The 18,532-nt window shown below is 45.4% G+C and overlaps 1 protein-coding gene across 13 annotated transcripts in view; it reads right to left on the bottom strand.

Moving 5' to 3' along the window:
* The window catches only part of BLNK (B cell linker), a 109,313-nt gene that overhangs the window by 72,627 nt on the left and 18,154 nt on the right, over positions 1-18,532 (bottom strand). For 3 of the 13 annotated variants that reach the window (XM_013054691.2, XM_045068942.1, XM_045068938.1), the window contains exon 1: positions 13,405-13,658. The exons of 2 other annotated variants lie outside the window; for them this stretch is intronic. In XM_013054691.2, the coding sequence (XP_012910145.1) occupies positions 13,405-13,451 (47 nt within the window). In that variant the 5' untranslated portion in view covers positions 13,452-13,658. Of the gene's footprint in view, positions 1-13,404; positions 13,666-18,532 lie in introns of those variants that run through there. 8 more of the 13 variants (XR_006603251.1, XM_045068941.1, XM_045068940.1 and 5 more) reach the window with 6 other exon arrangements.

Genomic DNA, 18,532 nt, shown 5'->3' with positions numbered 1-18,532 from the left:
TATCATTGACTCAGAATTTCTTCTTAGGATGCTACTCATCGTTTCTATAGTACATTTTATTTTTTGCTGTTAAAATTTCAACACAAGCATATTATAAAAAGTTGAAGGCTTCTGATAAGGAAGAGAATAAGAAGACAACAGAATTTATAATCTGGTACCCTTGGATCCTCAGGCTTGAAACCTCTGGGTTTTTTTTGGACCCTTTTGTTTCTGTCTGACTGTTCATCTCCCATCATCAGTTGTATCAGTTCACCTCTAGATGACCTTATCTGTCTGTCTCTTCATGCCTGCCCCTGCGGTCACAGCCACTGTGATCCCGTGGCAATGATGATGCCTGTGGCTGCCCCACTGGTCTCCCTCCATTTCTCCCTTCCTCTAAATGCATTTTCTTAAATTGCCCTTATTCATCATGGTGCCCCAAGATGCCCCACTTCAAGGTCTCCCCAATTCCCGCATGATAAAGTATGAACTCATTTGCTTGGCATTCAAAGGCCTTCACAATTTGGACGCAACCAGCCATTTTTACACCTAATTAACCCAATGCTATGAACCCATAATTGTTCTCATTCCATCCCCTCAGCCCAAGGCCCAGCTTAAGGGGCTCCTTCCCCCTTCCAGATAATTTCTTGGGCACAGGAAGGAGGCCGTGTAGGACCGGAGTCCAAAGGGGTGGATTCTACTCCAGTTGCTGCTGATTCCTGGCTGTGCCCATCACAGCAATTCTTGCTGTCACTCAGTGCCTCATTTTCTCTTGTAAACTGAGATGACCAGATTACATGGATGCCCAGGTCTTCCACAGCTCTGTATTCTATTTCTATATATGCTGGATTTATAACACTTCTGGCATCATGGGTGCTATATTTAGATTTGTAAATTCAGCAGCCCAGCGGGCTTCTTCCTTCTAGAAAGTGAGTCCGAGCTGGAGATGGCACAGAAGTTTTGGCAGCCCCTTCCATGGCTGAGTTAGCACCCCTGCCCCATTTCACAAATATAGACCCCTAGGCCCAGAGAGATCATGATACTTGTTTCAGACTACATAGCTTGGGAACCCTGACTCCTAGGTTTGCCTATCATTAAGGTAGTCACAGTTATTGGGCAGTGGAAGAGACTTTAGGAATATCCTGGGTCAATCCCCTCTTGTTATAAGGGAGGAAACTAAGTTCTAAGAGAAATGTTGCCTTGCCCCAAGATTGATTAGGTAAAGATTCCCCCAGTTCTTTCCATCACACCCTGTTCTCCTTCCCTTTCCACACACTGCTTGAGGGTCCTGCTGGAGGCTCAGCTTTTCCATGGCAGAGACTGTTCTACCTTCTTGGGCCATAGCGCACAGCCCATGGTTACAGTCCCAGCCTGGGGAGCCGTGCAGGTGGTCAGACTCCACAATGGCAGGAGAAGCCAGTGTTTAGTGAGCATGTGTTATGAGCCAGGTGCTTTGCATGCACTACCTCAGTTAACCCTCACAACGCTGTGACTTGGGTCCTTTTATTATCCTCATTGTTTACTGTGATGAAAAAATAAAATGTATCATCTTAATTACCTCTAAGTGTCTAGATCCCCAGTGTATTCACATACACATTGTATATTCACATTGCTGTGATGATCTCAGTTTTTTAAGTGAGAAAATATTTGCTCAGAGAAGTTAAGTAATTTGCCCCAGGTCCTACACTTAGTAAATGAGAGCTGGGATTCAAACCAGGGCTTTTGATCCCAGGGCCCAAGCTCCCACCCAGCCCTGGATAACCTGTGCTGGCTGATTTCAGCCTGACGCCTTCCCCAGGCAGGTGACAGGCTTCAGCATGCCTCTTTGGGCACTTCTGTCTCTCTGTCCCTAGAGAATGAAATGCCAACTGAATATTACCCCCACCTTAAAAGACCACCAGAGACATGAGTCAAAGCCAAGTAGCAAGGGTCGTTTATTACAGGTTCGAACCTGGACCTCTGCGCCGCTCGTTGCAAGAAGACCTCCAATTCTGCTACCAATGAAGCAGATTTTACTGGGGACACATGTGCCCCACTACTGCCCTGCTGCTGGTCCCCAAGAGCTGACTTGTTGCCAGAGGGCAACACAGGCTCCTAGGGATCTTTTCTGTCTTTAGGGAGGGGCAGAGAACAAAGAGGAAGGGAAAGAGTAGTGCAGACAGGTTAGGGGAGGGTGGGAATGTGGTCGGGGGCCCTCTGGGGTCTGGGACCTGTCGAGAAGCAGAGTGGCTGGACTCATGGAGAGAGACCTGAACACCATGTCCCCATGCATCCCTTCTTAGCACCCTAGTCAGAATCACCTAGGAGCCCTGGAGTGGAGTACTGCGTGCCCCTGCCTGTGAGCACCTCACTGTCAGACTTCTTAACTGCCCAATAACTAGAGAAAGTAACTTCAAGTTTCCCCAAACACTCTACCATCTCTTTCCTTCTTTTTCCTACAGAGATCTGCAAGTATTTTGTGGTTGTCTTTGGCATGTCTGAACTGCTGGTCTGGGTTATAAGCAGACACAAACTGGGCTGACTTGGCATAAGCAGGAGTAGGGATGATCCTACTGATACCCTGAATCCTTAAAAAAAAAAAAAATCCTGGCACTCTCTCTTCTATCAGAGACAGCTAGGCGTGGGATGCCGCATCCTGAGAGTGCTGAGATGGCAAAGAAAAGATGCTAAACTAGTTTTAAAAAGTTCTTAGAAGATTTTCCACTTAGTGTGACAGTAGAATCTGTCACAGCTCTTCCCTCTCCCTGGTTTTCGGGGCCTCCAAGGATGCAGCCCTTTCCTTCCTCTGGGCCTCGAGGCAGACTTGCTGGTCCCTGCGCTCAGCCAGTCGTGGAGCAGGGACGGGTTAAGTAAAGTGAGATCTCTTTCCCAAAATGATACACAAGCAAATTACAAAACCCCCAAAAGTTCCAGGAGGCTCCTGTATCCACAGATGACAGACTATCAGTTTGGGAGAGTCCCCAGAGGTCATGTTATTTAATCCTGTCATGGTGCTCAGCTTTGGTACGCTCTTGGTTCTAACACGGCGTACACGGTGGAAATTTTGCTATGTTCATGGTCTCTCCTTCACCAGCATGAAAATTACCATGTGGAACTGATGACTCCCAAACAATAAATTTGTAAGACGATATGATGCGTAATTTTAATCACGATTCAGAAAATGCTGAAAAGGTAAGCCTACGTGATACTAGAGAAGGAATGTGTTTTTCAGAATTTGAGCTTGTGGAGCACCTGGGTTGCTCAGTGGGTTAAAGACTCTGCTTTCGACTCAGGTCATGGTCTCAGGGTCCTGGGATCTAGCCCCATGTCAGACTCTCTGCTCAGAGGGAGCTTGCTTCCTACTGCCCGCACCCCTCCCCCGCCTCTCTGCCTACTTGTGATTTCTGTCGAGTAAATAAATAAATTTTTTTAAAAAATAGAATTTGGGCTTGTTCCTTTAAAGATCAACCTTAATGGGGGGAAAAATGCATGTCTACGTGGTAGAATATAATATTGCCACCCACTTTTCTGGGCATCCATTTCAATAGCTAAAAGCAACGATATTTTCAGGGAGTAAAGAGTGATTTTGAGGAACAGTATTTCCAATACCTTGAAAAAATTACTCAGTTAAGCTCATTTCACTGAGATCTGAGTAAAAAGAGATATTGGGGACTATCAGGTGTAGGGATTGAAGTGGAAAGAATCATTGCAATTTTTAAAAACCATCCAGAAATGCTTATTCATAATACAATAAAAAACACTTTGAAACTGTATCTAATTTGTCAAACAAAAATATGATCGTGGGTCCCCGAAATATAATATTTTATGGTAGGTATGGGAAATAACTTCATTATCAGTTTTCTTATTGCAATAAGATACACCTAATGTAAAATTCACCATTTCAGCCACTTCAAAGTGTATAAGGCAGCAACCTTCAGGAAGTTCACAACACTCACAACCACCATCACTGTCTAGTTGCCAAAGGTTTGCATCACCCCAAAAGGAAACCTCATGCATGTAAAATGGTCAGTAGCAGCTTCTTTCTTTTCTTTTCTTTTTTTTGTTTTTTAAAGATTTTATTTATTTGTCAGAAAGAGAGCAAGCACACAAGCAGGGGGAGTGGTGGGCAGAGAGGCAGAGGGAAAAACAAGCTCCTTGCTCAGCAGGACTTAATCCCAGGACCCTGGGATCAGGACCTGAACTGAAGGCAGATGCTAAACAGACTGAGCCACCCAGGTGCCCCTCATTAGCAGTTTCAAAGCAGATTTTCCCCTATTGTATTTGGAGGTATTTGCCTAAATTGCTCTTGTTTTAATCATGCTGAGAGGCTGTTTTCAGCATTTATCAGGTATATTAGGCCCAGTCTTCTGTAACTAGTTTGCAAATGTGATCATTTTTTAATATGGAGATGATAGGAAATGAAAAGACCTTCTATTGCAAAGAAAAAAAAAAAAGAACTTTGACCCTGAAAAGGCTATAAAGACAGTATAAAAGGCAAAATAGTCACACAGACATCAAGGTGCCAGTTTTTCAAGGATTTTGTATTACATTTGGCATTTTCTTTTTGAAAGTATATTTCTCCTGTTTGTATTTTACTCTATCACAGTGATTTGCACTAGAATAAAATGACTGTCTCCTTCCTGTGGGGGATTGACTGTGCACATTCCGCAAGTCTCACGTGCTTAAGAGATGATTCGTCTACCTTCAGCTTTTTATACTTTGAATTTAGTGAAGTTAAAAAGTCAATAACAAAAACAACAAATTGGATGGGGAGGAACACTTCTTTCCACCTTTGAGCTCAGGTCTGCACCCTCCAGGGAGCACTCTTAGCCACAGACCTCCAAGCCCCAGCTCCCTCAGCTTAGCGATGGTCTCCCTCCTCTGACCTTTCCCCTCCTTATCGCCAGTTTCTTCTTGAACAGTGCTCCTTTCTCTCAGCCCAGCAACTGCTGGCCGAGCCACCTCTGTGTGGGAGAGAAGAGCCCAGCAATCTGCCCTCCAGCCACAGGGACGCTGGGGACAGACACTGCCTTGATGCCTTGGACTATTACCCTTAGCGAGGTTTAATTTTGAACCACGACTCTGAGACACACTGCCTTATCCCACGTGATGCCTCTCTAATGACACAATTTGGGGGAAGGAAGCATCCACTGAGCTCTTCCCCTCTGTCTAATACATTCCCTGCTTCAACACCCCTATTATGTTACATATTGTTTTAATAATATAGGATATTATTTTCCAGATGGAAAAGCTGAGGTGAAAAGGGATTAAGTGACCTTCTCAAAGACCAAGAGGTAGGAAGTACAGAGAAGTATTCTAACCCAGGCTTGCCTGACTTCAAAGATCATCTTTCCAGTACAGCAAAAACACCTTTCTGAGCCCTTCTTCAATTATACCACACTAGTCCTCTATGCTCAGTCTATGTGTAAGACCAACTCCTCTCTTTATAATTACAACTCGCTCTCAGATGACATAAACTATTGTGGGAGCGTTCTTTGAAAAACACGTATCCGTAGACACCAGACGTGCCTGGGTCAGCATGGAATTCAAGTCTGGACTGGGAAACACATCAAAGCCTGAAATCCTGATGGGCATGGCTCTGCGGGGCTTCACTGGTGTTTCTCACCAGCAAATTAGTTGCCTTTTAGTTTAAAAAAAAAAAAATGCCTAGGGAAAATATAGAATATACACTAAGCCAGACTGAGCTGATTGGCCAGTAAGTGACACAGGGTTAATAATATCGGAGGGGGGGGGGTGGATGCTCTCCCCTCTCCTCCCAGGCAAACAGGGAGATGTGGTTCTAGAGTGGGCTCTGTTGGTGTGGGCTTGGATAGGAACTTCCCCTCTCTGGACCTTAGCCTTCTTGCCTCCAAAATAAAGGAGCTAAAGAGAAGGCCTCTCAGGTCCTTGCCAGGAAACCTCTGTGATCTGGGCAGGAAATTCCCCACTGATGTCTGTGTCCTTACTTTGAGCAGGGAGAGCAGACTCAGGGAACCTATGGCCAACACTAGGGCCCAGTGTAAAATGAAAAGGCAGGGCCCCTTGTCCAAAATTATTAAGACTTATAGGACAGCAAGAGCAGAGCGTTCAACCAAGTAGGGGGCTCTGAGAGCATGGGTCCTGTGTGGCTGCATGACCACCCTTCTCAGGAGCTCAGGGATCTTGGCTGCACACCCCCTCTATGGCTCCATGGGCATAAAACTGAAAGCTAGCTTGCTGGGAGACAAGGATGCCCCTGGGGTGATGCGATCCTTTCTCAGGAAAGTGGCCACACCAGAGAGGTGTGGCTCATCAAGGAGAAGCAACCTACTCCATAAGCTGCTCCCTTCTGGCTTTTGAGTTCAGAGAGCGCTGAAACCAAGGCCTGCGGGACTGGGGAAATGGCCTCCTTGGGGGTCTAGACCAGAGTGCTGTTGAAGGGTTGGAAAAACATCCAGTCGAAAATAAGCCTGCAGGTGGAGATGCCCACACACACCCTTTCAAAAAGGAAGGTGAGGCAGGACTGGCAGGAGGATGTGGGTCCAGCCCAGAGGGGCAGGGACTTGCAGGAGCTCCGTGGGAGCAGCCATCCCTCAGATGGAGAACAAGGTACAGGCTGGAAAGGTAGACTAGCCTGCTCGTGGATGTGTGTAGAACCGTGGAGAAGAACACTCGGGCCAATAGGGAGGCTCATGCACACACAGAAACTATGGATCTGAGGTAGGGCTCCCTGAGAGAGGGTTTGCACTGCCGGCCGTGTGTGCTCTAGCATCAGAGTGCAGCACAAAAACCCCTCCTTGCAGAGTGCTGGGAGCCTTGAAGCCCTGGGACCCAGAAGCCTGCAAGTCAGGCTCCCACTTCAGGGTTCACCACTCCATTGATCTGGAGGCGAGACTCACACGAGGGCTGGAATTCTATCCAATCAGCAGGTGGGGCCCACTTCTGGAGCAACAGATGTGCCATCCTCTGAACCTCTGATCCTGTGCTGGACCCTGGGGGCCCTGGGACTCCAGCAAGTACGTGCAGTGAGAATACTAAAGCTGTCCCTGAGGCTTAGACATCAACAACCCTGAGCGAATAGAGAGACACAGGATCACGTGAAAGAAGCAGAATGATCCCAAGTCAGTGAGATTTAAGGAGGGGGTCCTGGCAGATGGGAAGGACAAAGCAAGAGAAACAATGCATACACTAGTCTACAGAGACAGAGTCTAGTTAAGCTGACTCACATGGTTTCCTTGGCTACAGGGGACAAGGGCATTGCTGCCCCTTTGGCGCAGAAGCAGGATCTAGGGTCACCCAGGAACCTTGAGCATCTGACATTATCACATACAGCAGCCCCATGCCAGTCTGGACCTCTCCCAAACATAGCCTCTCACTGTTCTCAATAGCATAAGAGAATTAGGCAAACTGTTCACCTCTGGAAAAGATCAACATGAACTTAAAGAATTGTGGGAGGCGGGATATAGGATAAATTTACAATAGAGCTGGCATAAACTCTTTTTTTTGAGAAGTTGCCTCTTCAACACCCAAACAACACAAAATATGCACCAGTGGCCCCAGGGAGAGACCAGGCAGGAAAGGATGAACACTGCAGCAGCAGCAGCAGAACCTATCATAGGTGATGGCAGAGTTATTCCGATCCGTGTCACACAGAATCCATGGCAGGATCTTCACATGGGACTGAGAAGACCTTAAGGGGTGGACAGATACAGATCATCTCCCCCAACCCGTCGATCTTTTATCCCATAATGCTCTGCCCATGGACCTCAGGACAACACATTCTGCTCTAGGACAAGCATAGCATATTCACCTCTGCCCAGAGTTTGGCCATAGGATCAGATCCATAAGCCCCTGGACAGCCTAACAGCTATGTTATCACTTAATTTGCTTTTTACCCCAACTCTAAGGATCTCCACTCATGGTGTACCCAGTCTGGTTACAGAGGTAGAAACAGAGACTATTCCAAGATGACCTTATGTCTGGAGATCTTTCCTGCTCTCATTTCTGTACCAAGGAGAGAAAAACATATATCCAAGTCGTTCACATAGTTTATGGAATCTAGTTTCGCTTGACACTAATTTAAAACAAAACAAAACAAAAACCCAACTCATTGAAATATAGGCCCAACACCTCAAGCCCTTCTCCTTGGCAACACCTTACCCAAACCATCCCAGATAGAGGAAAATCAGCCCAGTGAGCAGAGGCCCATCAATTGAAAAGATACATATTACATATTTTAAACATCAACTACATACTGTCTTTGTAAGAACGTATAAATGAAGAAGTGCTTCTAGTTCCAGACAGAATTCATTTACTTGGTCTGAATCAGTTTCTCAATAGTAGCACTAGAGGTTTGGGGACAGGTAGTTCTTTGCTGTGAGCACTGCTCTGTAAATGCAAGATGTTCACCAGCACCCTTGGTGTCTACCTCCTCAGTGCCAGTAGCACCCCCCTCTATCCTCCGGAGGGCAAAAGTGCCCCTGGTGGGAAGCACTGATCTAAATGATGCAGCCATGCTTTTGGGGAGGGCAGCAGAAGCATGCTTCTAGGGGGTTACTAATAATCATAGAGAGCTCTGTTTCCCTGCAGCAAGCTATCATTCCATTTTTCTTTTTTTTTTTTAAAGATTATTTATTGACTATTGATTTGACAGAGAGAGAGAGAGCACACAACTAGGAGGGAGCAGCAGGCAGAGAGGGAGAAGCAGGCTCCGTGCTGAGCAAAGATTCCGATGTGAGACTCAATCCCAGGACCCTGGGATCACAACCTGAGCCAAATGAAGACAGATGCTTAACCAACTGAGCCACCCAGACATCCTCATTCAATTTTTCTTATTCATATTCTTTGACAAGCTTAGATTCTTTGCTGCCACTGCATGAGGGCAATACTAATATCCTCTCTGAAAATGAGCCAAACAGTAGACTTTCCACCAAACAGACAAGATTGGTCCTCTGTGGGGGAAAATCAAGAGACTATATGTAAATGTGTGCCCTGAAGCGTCTGGTACCAGCCGAGACTCCTCTAATCCACTGATGTAGGAGGCCTGGCTGCAACACAATCGTGGTTTGGTTCTTAAAAGCCTAGTTAAGGAGCACCTAGGTGGCTCAGTGGGTTAAAGCCTCTGCCTTCGGCTCAGGTCATGATCCCAGGGTCCTGGGATGGAGCCCCGCATCGGGCTCTCTGCTCTGCAGAGAGCCTGCTTCCTCCTCTCTCTGCCTGCCTCCCTGCCTGCTTGTGATCTCTCTCTCTGTCAAATAAATAAAATCTTAAAAACAAAACAAAACAAAGAACCTAGTTAAATGTATCGCAGCCCACTGGGAGGCCAATTGCATGAAAAGAATGGAGTCATTCAGCTATAGCACACAGGCAACCACTGGATTCAGGAGAGAGAGTGCCTTGGATGTGTGGACTCTAACTTAGGGTTTTCCTGGCACAACCATGCCCAGCATGGGTGAGGTAAAGGGCCTTGAGTTTTCTTAGCCAATGATCCTGAAAGCTACAAACACTAAACAAATTCTAGTAATGTGATTCCAGTCAGCTTGCCCACAAGGAGAAAGAGGTCTTATTTGAGGATTCCATTCACTGGAGTGACACAGGGTGTCCCAGTTGAGCAGATTCTCAGCTGACATAAGACAGGGGAGCAGTGTGAAGAGAAGTACTTCCTGGAAAGTCTGTCTTATTTCTACCATTAGATCCTGTGCCTTCTTTTCACCCTCCCATATCAGCACTGGCCTCTGCCCTAAACTTACAAAGAATGAGAAGAGATATGCTCCCAGACACATAGATATTCAAGAGTTGCTCCATGAGCCCCTGGGCAGCTTCCTGCTTTGCTCGCCATTCCAGTTAAAGGGGGTTGGAGCCATTACCATGAGTCAGAAGAGAGACACCAAATGGTCACTCATGATGTGTGGGTTGATACTGGTTATTGCGTTTCCTATTTATATTTACTTGTTATACTGACCGTGAGGCAAATTTCATTCTGGGCCCTTCAACCTGGTCTTCATAATGAGCCTGCAAGGAAGGCATCTCTAGTTTCATTTGACAGTTGAGGAAACTGAAGCTTATAGAAGCTGAGTGACTTCCTCCGGACCCAAAGCTACTAACTGGCCATAGAAATTCGACCCTTTGGGACTCCAACTGCATTGTCCTTCTAAATATATCACAGCAACTTTCTAGGTGACTTCATTGGCTGCTGTCTAGTTGTATTCTCTGGCCCCACTGTTTAGGAATGGACAGCTTCCAGAGACTGATGATTCAATCAGGAAATATTTCCTGGGGGTCTTGGGATAAAAGTGGCCCATCTCTAAACAGTGGGGTCAGAGAATGATTTTCATGTCTGAAGGATCACACAGGATTAGAATAGATAAGGCTTTGGAAATTGGTCCAAACTCCTCATTTGAAGATGGGGGACACAGCGGAGATAAGGACCTATCCAGGATAATGTGATAGAAAAGCCATATGTAGACTATATGGAAGCAACATAAAAGAAAAGAAAAGAATAGACTACAGGGTGTGGTAGGTGAATGGAGGTGCAGACAGGGATGAACCAGGGTTAGGGCTGACGACGATACCACTGACAGAAACAGGGAATATCAGAGATGGAGCTAGGGCTGAAAGGTGAAAAGAAGGTGAATTTTTTTTTTTTAAGTAATTTCTACACCCAAACATGGGACTCAAACTCACACCCCTGAGATCAAGAGTCATATGCTCTACCCCTGGAACCAGCCAGACACCTCAGAGAATTTATTTTTGAAGAACTGAATTTGAAAAATCAAGTAACTGGAAATTCCAACAGAGGATTCCAAGACCTGAGAAGAGAAGTCACGTCCCAGAGCCTGTGAAATTAGATCTCCAAGCATCCTATCTGTGAGACCTACACCCCCAAGACAGGGCCCTGCTGTGCTCCACAGTTGTGTTAGCCACTTAGAATAAGGCGGAGGAGGGGTGTTCGTCATGTCTACAGTCCTTGCAAAGCTGAATGTCACAGGTATCACAACCAATAAGTAACATAACCAAAAGAACTAAAAAGAAGAACTAAAATGAACATAAACTTTTCAAGGATCAATGTTGAAGATATCAGTTGTATATCTACAGAATTAATAAGAAAGAATAACAATGATATTAAAGACTACAATTTTTAAGCTAATAATTATTACTATAGCAGAATCACGATGTATCCTTGATGGACACTCACTATCTCTCTATTTTTGTGGCTAAAAATTTAAGCAAATCCTCATAAATTTTGATAGGTTCTAAGGATGTAAACACAGCTCTTCACTTCTACTAGCACCTGGTGCCAAATAACTGCAGTTTGGCAACCTCCTTCTGAATTGGCGTTAACTGGTCAGAACAGAGGACACAAACCAGAGGGATCAAGGACTTCATTTCCCTATTCCACACCATCCCATCTAATTACAAAAAAGATTTAAGATGGTGCTTCAAGTCCATTGTGTTTACAATTTCATTTCTTTGAAAAGTTCCACGTCAACAGTGCACATTTTACCAAAACAGGCCAATTCTGTAAGGACAACTGAGCAACCAAGTGGAAAAAAAAAAAGTTCCTTCTGCCTAAGCAGATGAATGTGGTATATGATTATCCACAATATAATTTTGGTTTCCTACCCTATCATCTATAGTTGCATCTTGCCTACTAACCACTCTGTGATTAAGCTGGACTTTGTCCACAAGGGGTTGGTCAGGGGTGGGGGTTGGGGGGAAGATCATAAAGTGATTCAAGTTCTATTGCATTTCTTTATTTAAATTCCCATTTGGACTTCCTAAAAGGGGAAGGCTTCCTATAGCTCTAGGTTATGGAATGTTTGGAAAGGATTTTTTAAAACCCCCTTACTCATTTGAGAGAAGTCATAATATCCATGCCTTGTTATTTGCTTTGGCATGTCTTTCCTACTGCTCCTTTCCTTTCCCTTCTCACTGGTGTGTCCCAAATCTAGGCCTGTAATGCCAAATGCCCGCATTACAGAGTTTCTCTGCCCCTAGCTCCCTGCCCCTCTAGTCAGGCCATCCTCTCACCCTTTAGAAAGCTTGCTGGCATGACATCTCTAACCCTGTAAACCATTCTCTGACCCCCCCATGGATAGAGCCTGCACTGTCCTTTGTGAGCCAGCCCTACCCTACACATCCTACCTTATCAGGGCCTTTTGGAGTTCTACTCCATAGTCTCTGTTGAACAGAACACTTTCATCATCCCAACAATGAACTGAAATCAAGGCCAGCCCCAAGTGTCAGTTTCTCTATTTCCTTCCTCCCAGCTCATTGCTTTTCCTCCAATTCTCACAGACTTTTGTCTCACCCACCTCTCAGACCTAGCTCTAGAAGCATCTTCTCCATGAAACCTTTCCCAGCTACTCCAATTCCTTTCTTATACTCATTCAGTCACTTATTACTTTCATTGATTCACATGCCCCCCTCCCATGAGGTGTAACGACTCCAGACCAAGGGAAAGACTGAGGTGCCTGCTTGTCCCATCGGTGGTCACACCACAGCATTCACCAAGACGCCCTTGAAATGGCTGACCTCGCCGACGGAGCCTTCCCATCCCAGATCAGCAGTTCATTTCAAACCACCATTTACCAAGCATCTACCAGGTACAAGACCCATATTCTCACTGTGAAGGGCAGTCCTGGTGCCAATTCCAGACTAATTTCTCTTACATTTTGCCGTAAAACATCTAATTCTCCAGCTCCTTATTATTTGTGAAAATGTACTTGCTACACGTGTCACATTCGGTCTTTCATAAGACTGAAGTTCAAATGGTAGTTGGAATATAAAACACTCACTGAACATTTAAAAGTTCCAGTCTCCATAAACTATGATGCTGTTACAATGAGACAAAAAGATTTTCAAAATCAAAATTTGGGACATGGTCTTTTCCATAGCTCAGAGGAGTTTTTTGATTCTTGTTCCTTGGGCCACTTCCAGTTTTTTCTTTCTAAGTGGCTTTTTATAGGTAATTGTTATACTGACATAAGAACACTAGAAGAACAGACCTCATGTCCCCAAGCATTTGTGATGTACACCCACAAAATAAATAAGAGATAGTACAACTATAATGAACACAAATGGTTACAACGTTCCTTAAATTAAACATTCAATAGTAACCCACAATAAAATGGTTAAGGATTCAGATCAGACAAACTCTTCCTTAGGCTAGTTTGTTGTATTCAGACTCTGAAAGCTCAGCCCTTGGCTTTTTTTTTTTTTTTAACTGTCTTTCCAGAATTTTCTACCTTAACCATTCAATGGTAAAAGCCAGTTAGAATAAGCCCACTTGTTCCTACATATTTCTTTAAAAACTTAATCTACTTCCCTATAGCAATTGCCACCCACTGCCTTAAAACTAGCAAAGTATTCCAGGATTTCAGTATTTCTCAGATGCAGTAGGAGCATTTAAAAAAAAAAAAGAGAGAGAGAAGAAGAAGGAGAAGTATTAGATGAGGAAAATCTTACCTCAACTTCTGACTGGCAGGGACAGTTATTTTATTAAGCTTGTCCATTCTTCTTGTTAATTATGAGGGCCACGAATAACCATCAGTGGTCACGTCAGCAGTCTCTGGCCCTCCTAGGGAGAAGCATGGCACGCCTTTGATCTTAAGGGTCCCAGTCACTTGAGTCTGATTTCCGAGAGTGCAGGCTGCTGGCAAACACCCTACACTAGGGAGAAGTAAAACTTGCTCGAGCACATAGTCAAGTTTCATGTTTCTACATAATCATGTGATCTGGGTAGCCAGCCAGCTTGGCTGATTACTCCACGTTGTGTAAACTTTAATAGTGAAACCTATTGGACATGCAAATTTCTTTGCAGCTGCTTTCTTTTATAACCAGATTTGTAACCAGACCAGGGCTGGCTTCTGGCTGGTCACTACTTCCTGTTGTCTCAAACACATATAGTCCTGTTTTCAGCAGGTGTCATTCTGTCCCCAGTACATTCCTGGGCTTAAAGGAAAGCAGAATAATCAATTCCATCAAAAGGTCTCTTTGGGACTTTCTGCTCATTTGCATAAATCCATGGATAAACGTTTCCACTTAAAGAACTGTGATACGGAAATGGCATTTCTGTACTGTCATTTAGAGAGCAGAAGGCAGTTTAAGGTCAGGGAGGAGGAAAATGAGAGGGATGGTTCCTTTTATGTCTGGGCACACGTCCCTGTGGCCAGAAAGAAAGCCCCGCTCACCTTTGTGAGGAAGGACACAGTAGAGACTCCAAGTCACCTCTCCTGTTACCCCAGGCTTGGCTGAAGATAGAGGAGGAAACGGGAGGCAGAGACAAAAGGAGAGGCCTGAAGTAGGTGGGGTAGGTGGAGGGATGAGGAGAAGGGGAAGGTGGGGGTGGGGAGGCAGCAGAGGCTCTGGCAGAGGTAGACTTTAATAGTGGTAAATGAATTTCTTCCCCTCTTCTTGGATCAAACAGAGGTTCTGTATTTCTCTAGGTCAGTCTGGATTATTCACATTCAGGTACTGCCTCTCAATTTCTAGTTAGACCAGATGGATGTTCAGGCACAGAATCTTCAGAGCTATTAGAGGGTGGGGCCCTTCTCCTTGGCCAAGCCACTGAATTGGCCAGGCCAGCGAGAGAGCAATCTTTCATGAGAAAAATGCAAGCACCTGCCCCTTCCAGTTGTTTATTTTCCCCAAACCAGAAGGTCAGTTTTCAACCCTGGATATCTTGGAGTGTGTCTGGAAGGAGTTCTAGAGCCTCACCCACCTGTCGCCATAGTTCTTAACTGGAAGAAACTAGTAGATGGGAAGGGTGAAGGGAAGGGTTACAATGTCATCAAGGATCAAGAAAATCGAGCCTCACTGAATGGGATGATGATAACCAACCCGTTTCTTCCAAATTACTGTAAAGTGCACACTGTCAGCCACTTGACTTTTCTCTCAACCAACAAATCTGCTTCGCACCTGGACTGGCAACTTCTTATTTCCCCAGAGAAAAAGAGCAAGGGCAAGAGTTACACTTCTGCTTTTTCTTTTTACAGCCACTTCTTTCTTCTTTTTTACTGTATTTAGTCTGACATAATAAAAATGAGAGTCTGCTTTTCCAGACTGGACATTTTGCCAGTAGCAAAATGTGTGGTGCGTAGTGTGACCGCCATAATGTTCCAGGTTGTCGCGACTGCTTGGCAGCTATAACCAGCTTCCCAAGAAGACTAGTGCAAGCCTGGAGATCAAGGATGCCAATCAGCTAAGGACTCATAAAAAGAGTGAAGCCACGTGACATGGTTTCCACAGCACATGGAGAATAACCTACCATAATAAACACTCTGTCTCAATTTACACAGCACAGTGGACATGAAAATTAATGTCTAGATGAACAGATGAAAAGTGGATTATCCCAACCTTAGAGAAAATTTGGAACTCTCTATACTGTTGATAAAATTCACATAGGTACAATCACTCTGGAAACAGGCTGGTAGCACTAAAGTAATTTGGGTCATAGACATAACAAAGCAGTACAAATATACCATGTACACCAAGGTCATGTGCAAATTGTTTTGGAAGCACCATTTCTAAAGATTTTTTTTTTTTTTTTTTACTTGAGAGAGAGACAGTGAGAGAGAGCACGAACGAGGAGAAGGTCAGAGAGAGAAGCAGACTCCCCATGGAGCTAGGAGCCCAATGCGGGACTCGATCCCGGGACTCCAGGATCATGACCCGAGCCAAAGGCAGTCATCCAACCAACTGAGCCACCCAGGCATCCCAGAAGCACCATTTCTAACAGAAAATTTAAAAACACTGGAAATAACCCAATTGCCCATCAACAGGAGAAAGAATACTTTAATTGTGGCATATTGATGCTATGGAGTCCTATTCAACAGTGACAATGACTGAAGTGTAATTGCATCAGTACGGATAAATAACAAAAATAATTTGTTCAATAAAGGCAAGTTAAAGAAGATCACACATCATGATTCCAGTTATAGTAAGGCTAAAGACATGTGAAAGTAACTAATACATTATTTAAGACACACACGCATATGGTCAGAGGGAGGGAATGATCAATGTAAAAATCAGGTGAGTGGTCATCAGGTGAGTGCTGGAGTACACAGGGCTTCAAAGGCAATGGTGGTGTCCTACTTCTTACGTTGAGTGGCAGGTATATAGATACCTACTGTAGGTATTAAACATTTAACAAAAATAAATAAAAGAAGATATGGTCTAGAATTATGGGGCAAAGCCAGGACTGCCTAGGTCTCAGTTAGTCTATGAGATGCTGAGACTTGAGAGTAAGAAGATGCACTATACTGGAGCTTGGAGATGAGACCCCATCAACCCTAGTTTCTCTTGGGTCTTTCCTTGCATCTGTGAATGACGACAAACAACATGCTACTGAATGCTTTCCATGTTTCCATATGATGACACCCACTTCACATGGGAAGAAACCGATTTGTAGGAAGGTAAGGTAACGGGCTCAGAGTTCCACCACTCATACATGGAGGAGCTGGGACTCAAACCCATGCCTGTTTCTGTAGTCAAAGCTGAGAATCACAGGGATTTCCCATCACAAGAGAGGTCTGTGATTCAGCAGAGGGTCCAGCTCTGCAACAGAGGCACCAACTTATCCATGACCTCGGGTGAATCACTTAGTCTCCCTGACCTCAACTTCTCATCTTTAGAGAACAGAAAAGGGATTCAAGGAGAACTCAGGCTCCTTCTGACTTGGCATCTTGGACACTGGCCCATATGCACAGAAACTGGATTCCACCAGGGGACACTGGCCCATATGCACAGAAACTGGATTCCACCAGGGGAAACACCTGAACAGTTTCCAGAAGAGAAGCCTGAGATGGTCTTTACTAGATTGCTTCCCAGTGAGGGACTAGGTGGTTGTGACAGGTTACAGAGCCTTGGAAGTAGTAACAGTCTTCACCAGAACTGAAAATTCAGCCATTCTGCTCTGCCATCCATCTGCTGATGGCTTTTCTCCTGCTAGGGCTGGTTTAGACACACTGCCAAAGTAGGCAAGTGGTGATGTTGGCACTATGTAGTATGGTGTTTTTTTGTTTAAAGATTTATTTATTTTAGAGAGTCAGAGCTTGCGCATGCAAGCAAGGGGAAGGGCAGAAGGAGAAGGAGAGAGGCTCTCAAGCTGACTCCCCACTAAGCGTGGAGCCTGACATGGGGCTGGATCTCATCCCCCCGAGATCATGACCTGAGCCGAAACCAAGAGTCAGGTGCTTAACCAACTGAGCCTCCCAAGCAGCTGGGTTCTGTGTTCCTAACCATAACCTACTCCCATGGTAGTCAGCCTCACAGCAATTCTGAGGGGGGACTACTATTATCATTCATAATGTGAAGTCTGAGCCTCAGAAAGGTGACATAACTTACCTAAGCCCACCTCGTCTTCCTGCTCCCTAAGCCCAGCCCCCCAATGCCCAAACCATTCACTCTTTTTCCTTCTCTTGTGCTGGTTCTCTTCCATGGGCTGGGATGAGGTGGATGTCCTATAGCCACAGTGGCCCTGGCAGTTTTCTGACACTGCAGGCCAAAGTCGCTGCTGGTCAGGCCTATGCCTGGTTAACTGGGCAGTGCTCATGGACAGCCCAGACAGAGGCAGGTCGGGAGGAAGCTGAGGGAGGAAGCCTGGCCTCGAGAGCAAAAAAATAGCAGAAGAGGCCAGAAAAGGCAGAGAGAGAAAAGGAAGTGTGGCAGATGCAGTCTGTTTTCCTCCTTTGTGGGGAGTAGAGTCAGGAAGGGAGAAAGAAGGGAAGAAGGAAGGGCGAAGAAAGATGAGAGCACATGGGTAACCTGAGCAAATGCACACGGGCTCCTTGCAGCTCAAGGCTTCACTTTTTGTGAGAGGAATCCCTTCCCTATTATACCCATTCAGTAAACTCAAAATTCTGTATGTCAAATTGGCCTGGAGGACAAGATCTGTTTCACTAGGAGACCAGCTTGGACCTTAACAGCCTTTTCTCTTGTATCGTCCAGGTCCCTGGTTGGCAGGGACATTAGAGTAGCCTGTTGTCAGGATGGACAACTCCTGGGCCATTGGCCTCCAGCCAATCTGCTAACCAGATTCTCCTTTGTAGTATGCACAAGGTCACCTCGGCCTCATGCCAGCCTGAGTCCTCACCAGGATTACCGCTCAGCCTCCTAGGACTCCTTGGTAGCCAGATCCACCCTCATTCTTGTTCCCAGCCCACATTCCCAGCTGATGACTCTTCTTAAGGATTCAGAGGCTGTTCTCCTAGAACCGAGTCTGAACGTCATTCATGCTCTTCTGTGACCCAGTCTCACCTTCAGATCCATCTTATTTCTCACTATGTCCCAGTAGGGGAGCATCCCTTTGGGGGTCTTCAAACACTCTTTTCTCCTCATCAGTCACACAGCCCAGCCACCAGCCAGCAACAGGGCAGGAAGCAGACACCAAGAATCTGTGGCAATTAGGAGGCCCGGTTGTTTCCATCATTCAGGGCTGTGAAGAAGCCAGAGAACAGGCAAGAGTGGGGATGCAGAGTGCTCTGTGCAAGGAACAGGAGCATCAGAGGTATGGAGAGCCAAGGTAAGGCTCACAGCCTCCAGCGATTTGAGCTTCCAGAGGCCAGAAGTCCTTGGTAGCAGATGCTCTGACTGA

Source organism: Mustela putorius, unplaced genomic scaffold (assembly GCF_011764305.1).
Source record: "Mustela putorius furo isolate JIRA1106 unplaced genomic scaffold, ASM1176430v1.1 tig00003909_pilon_pilon_pilon, whole genome shotgun sequence".
NCBI lineage: Eukaryota > Metazoa > Chordata > Mammalia > Carnivora > Mustelidae > Mustela > Mustela putorius.
The sequence above is the reverse complement of the archived record's forward strand: the minus strand, read 5'-3'. Positions and strand labels throughout refer to the sequence as shown.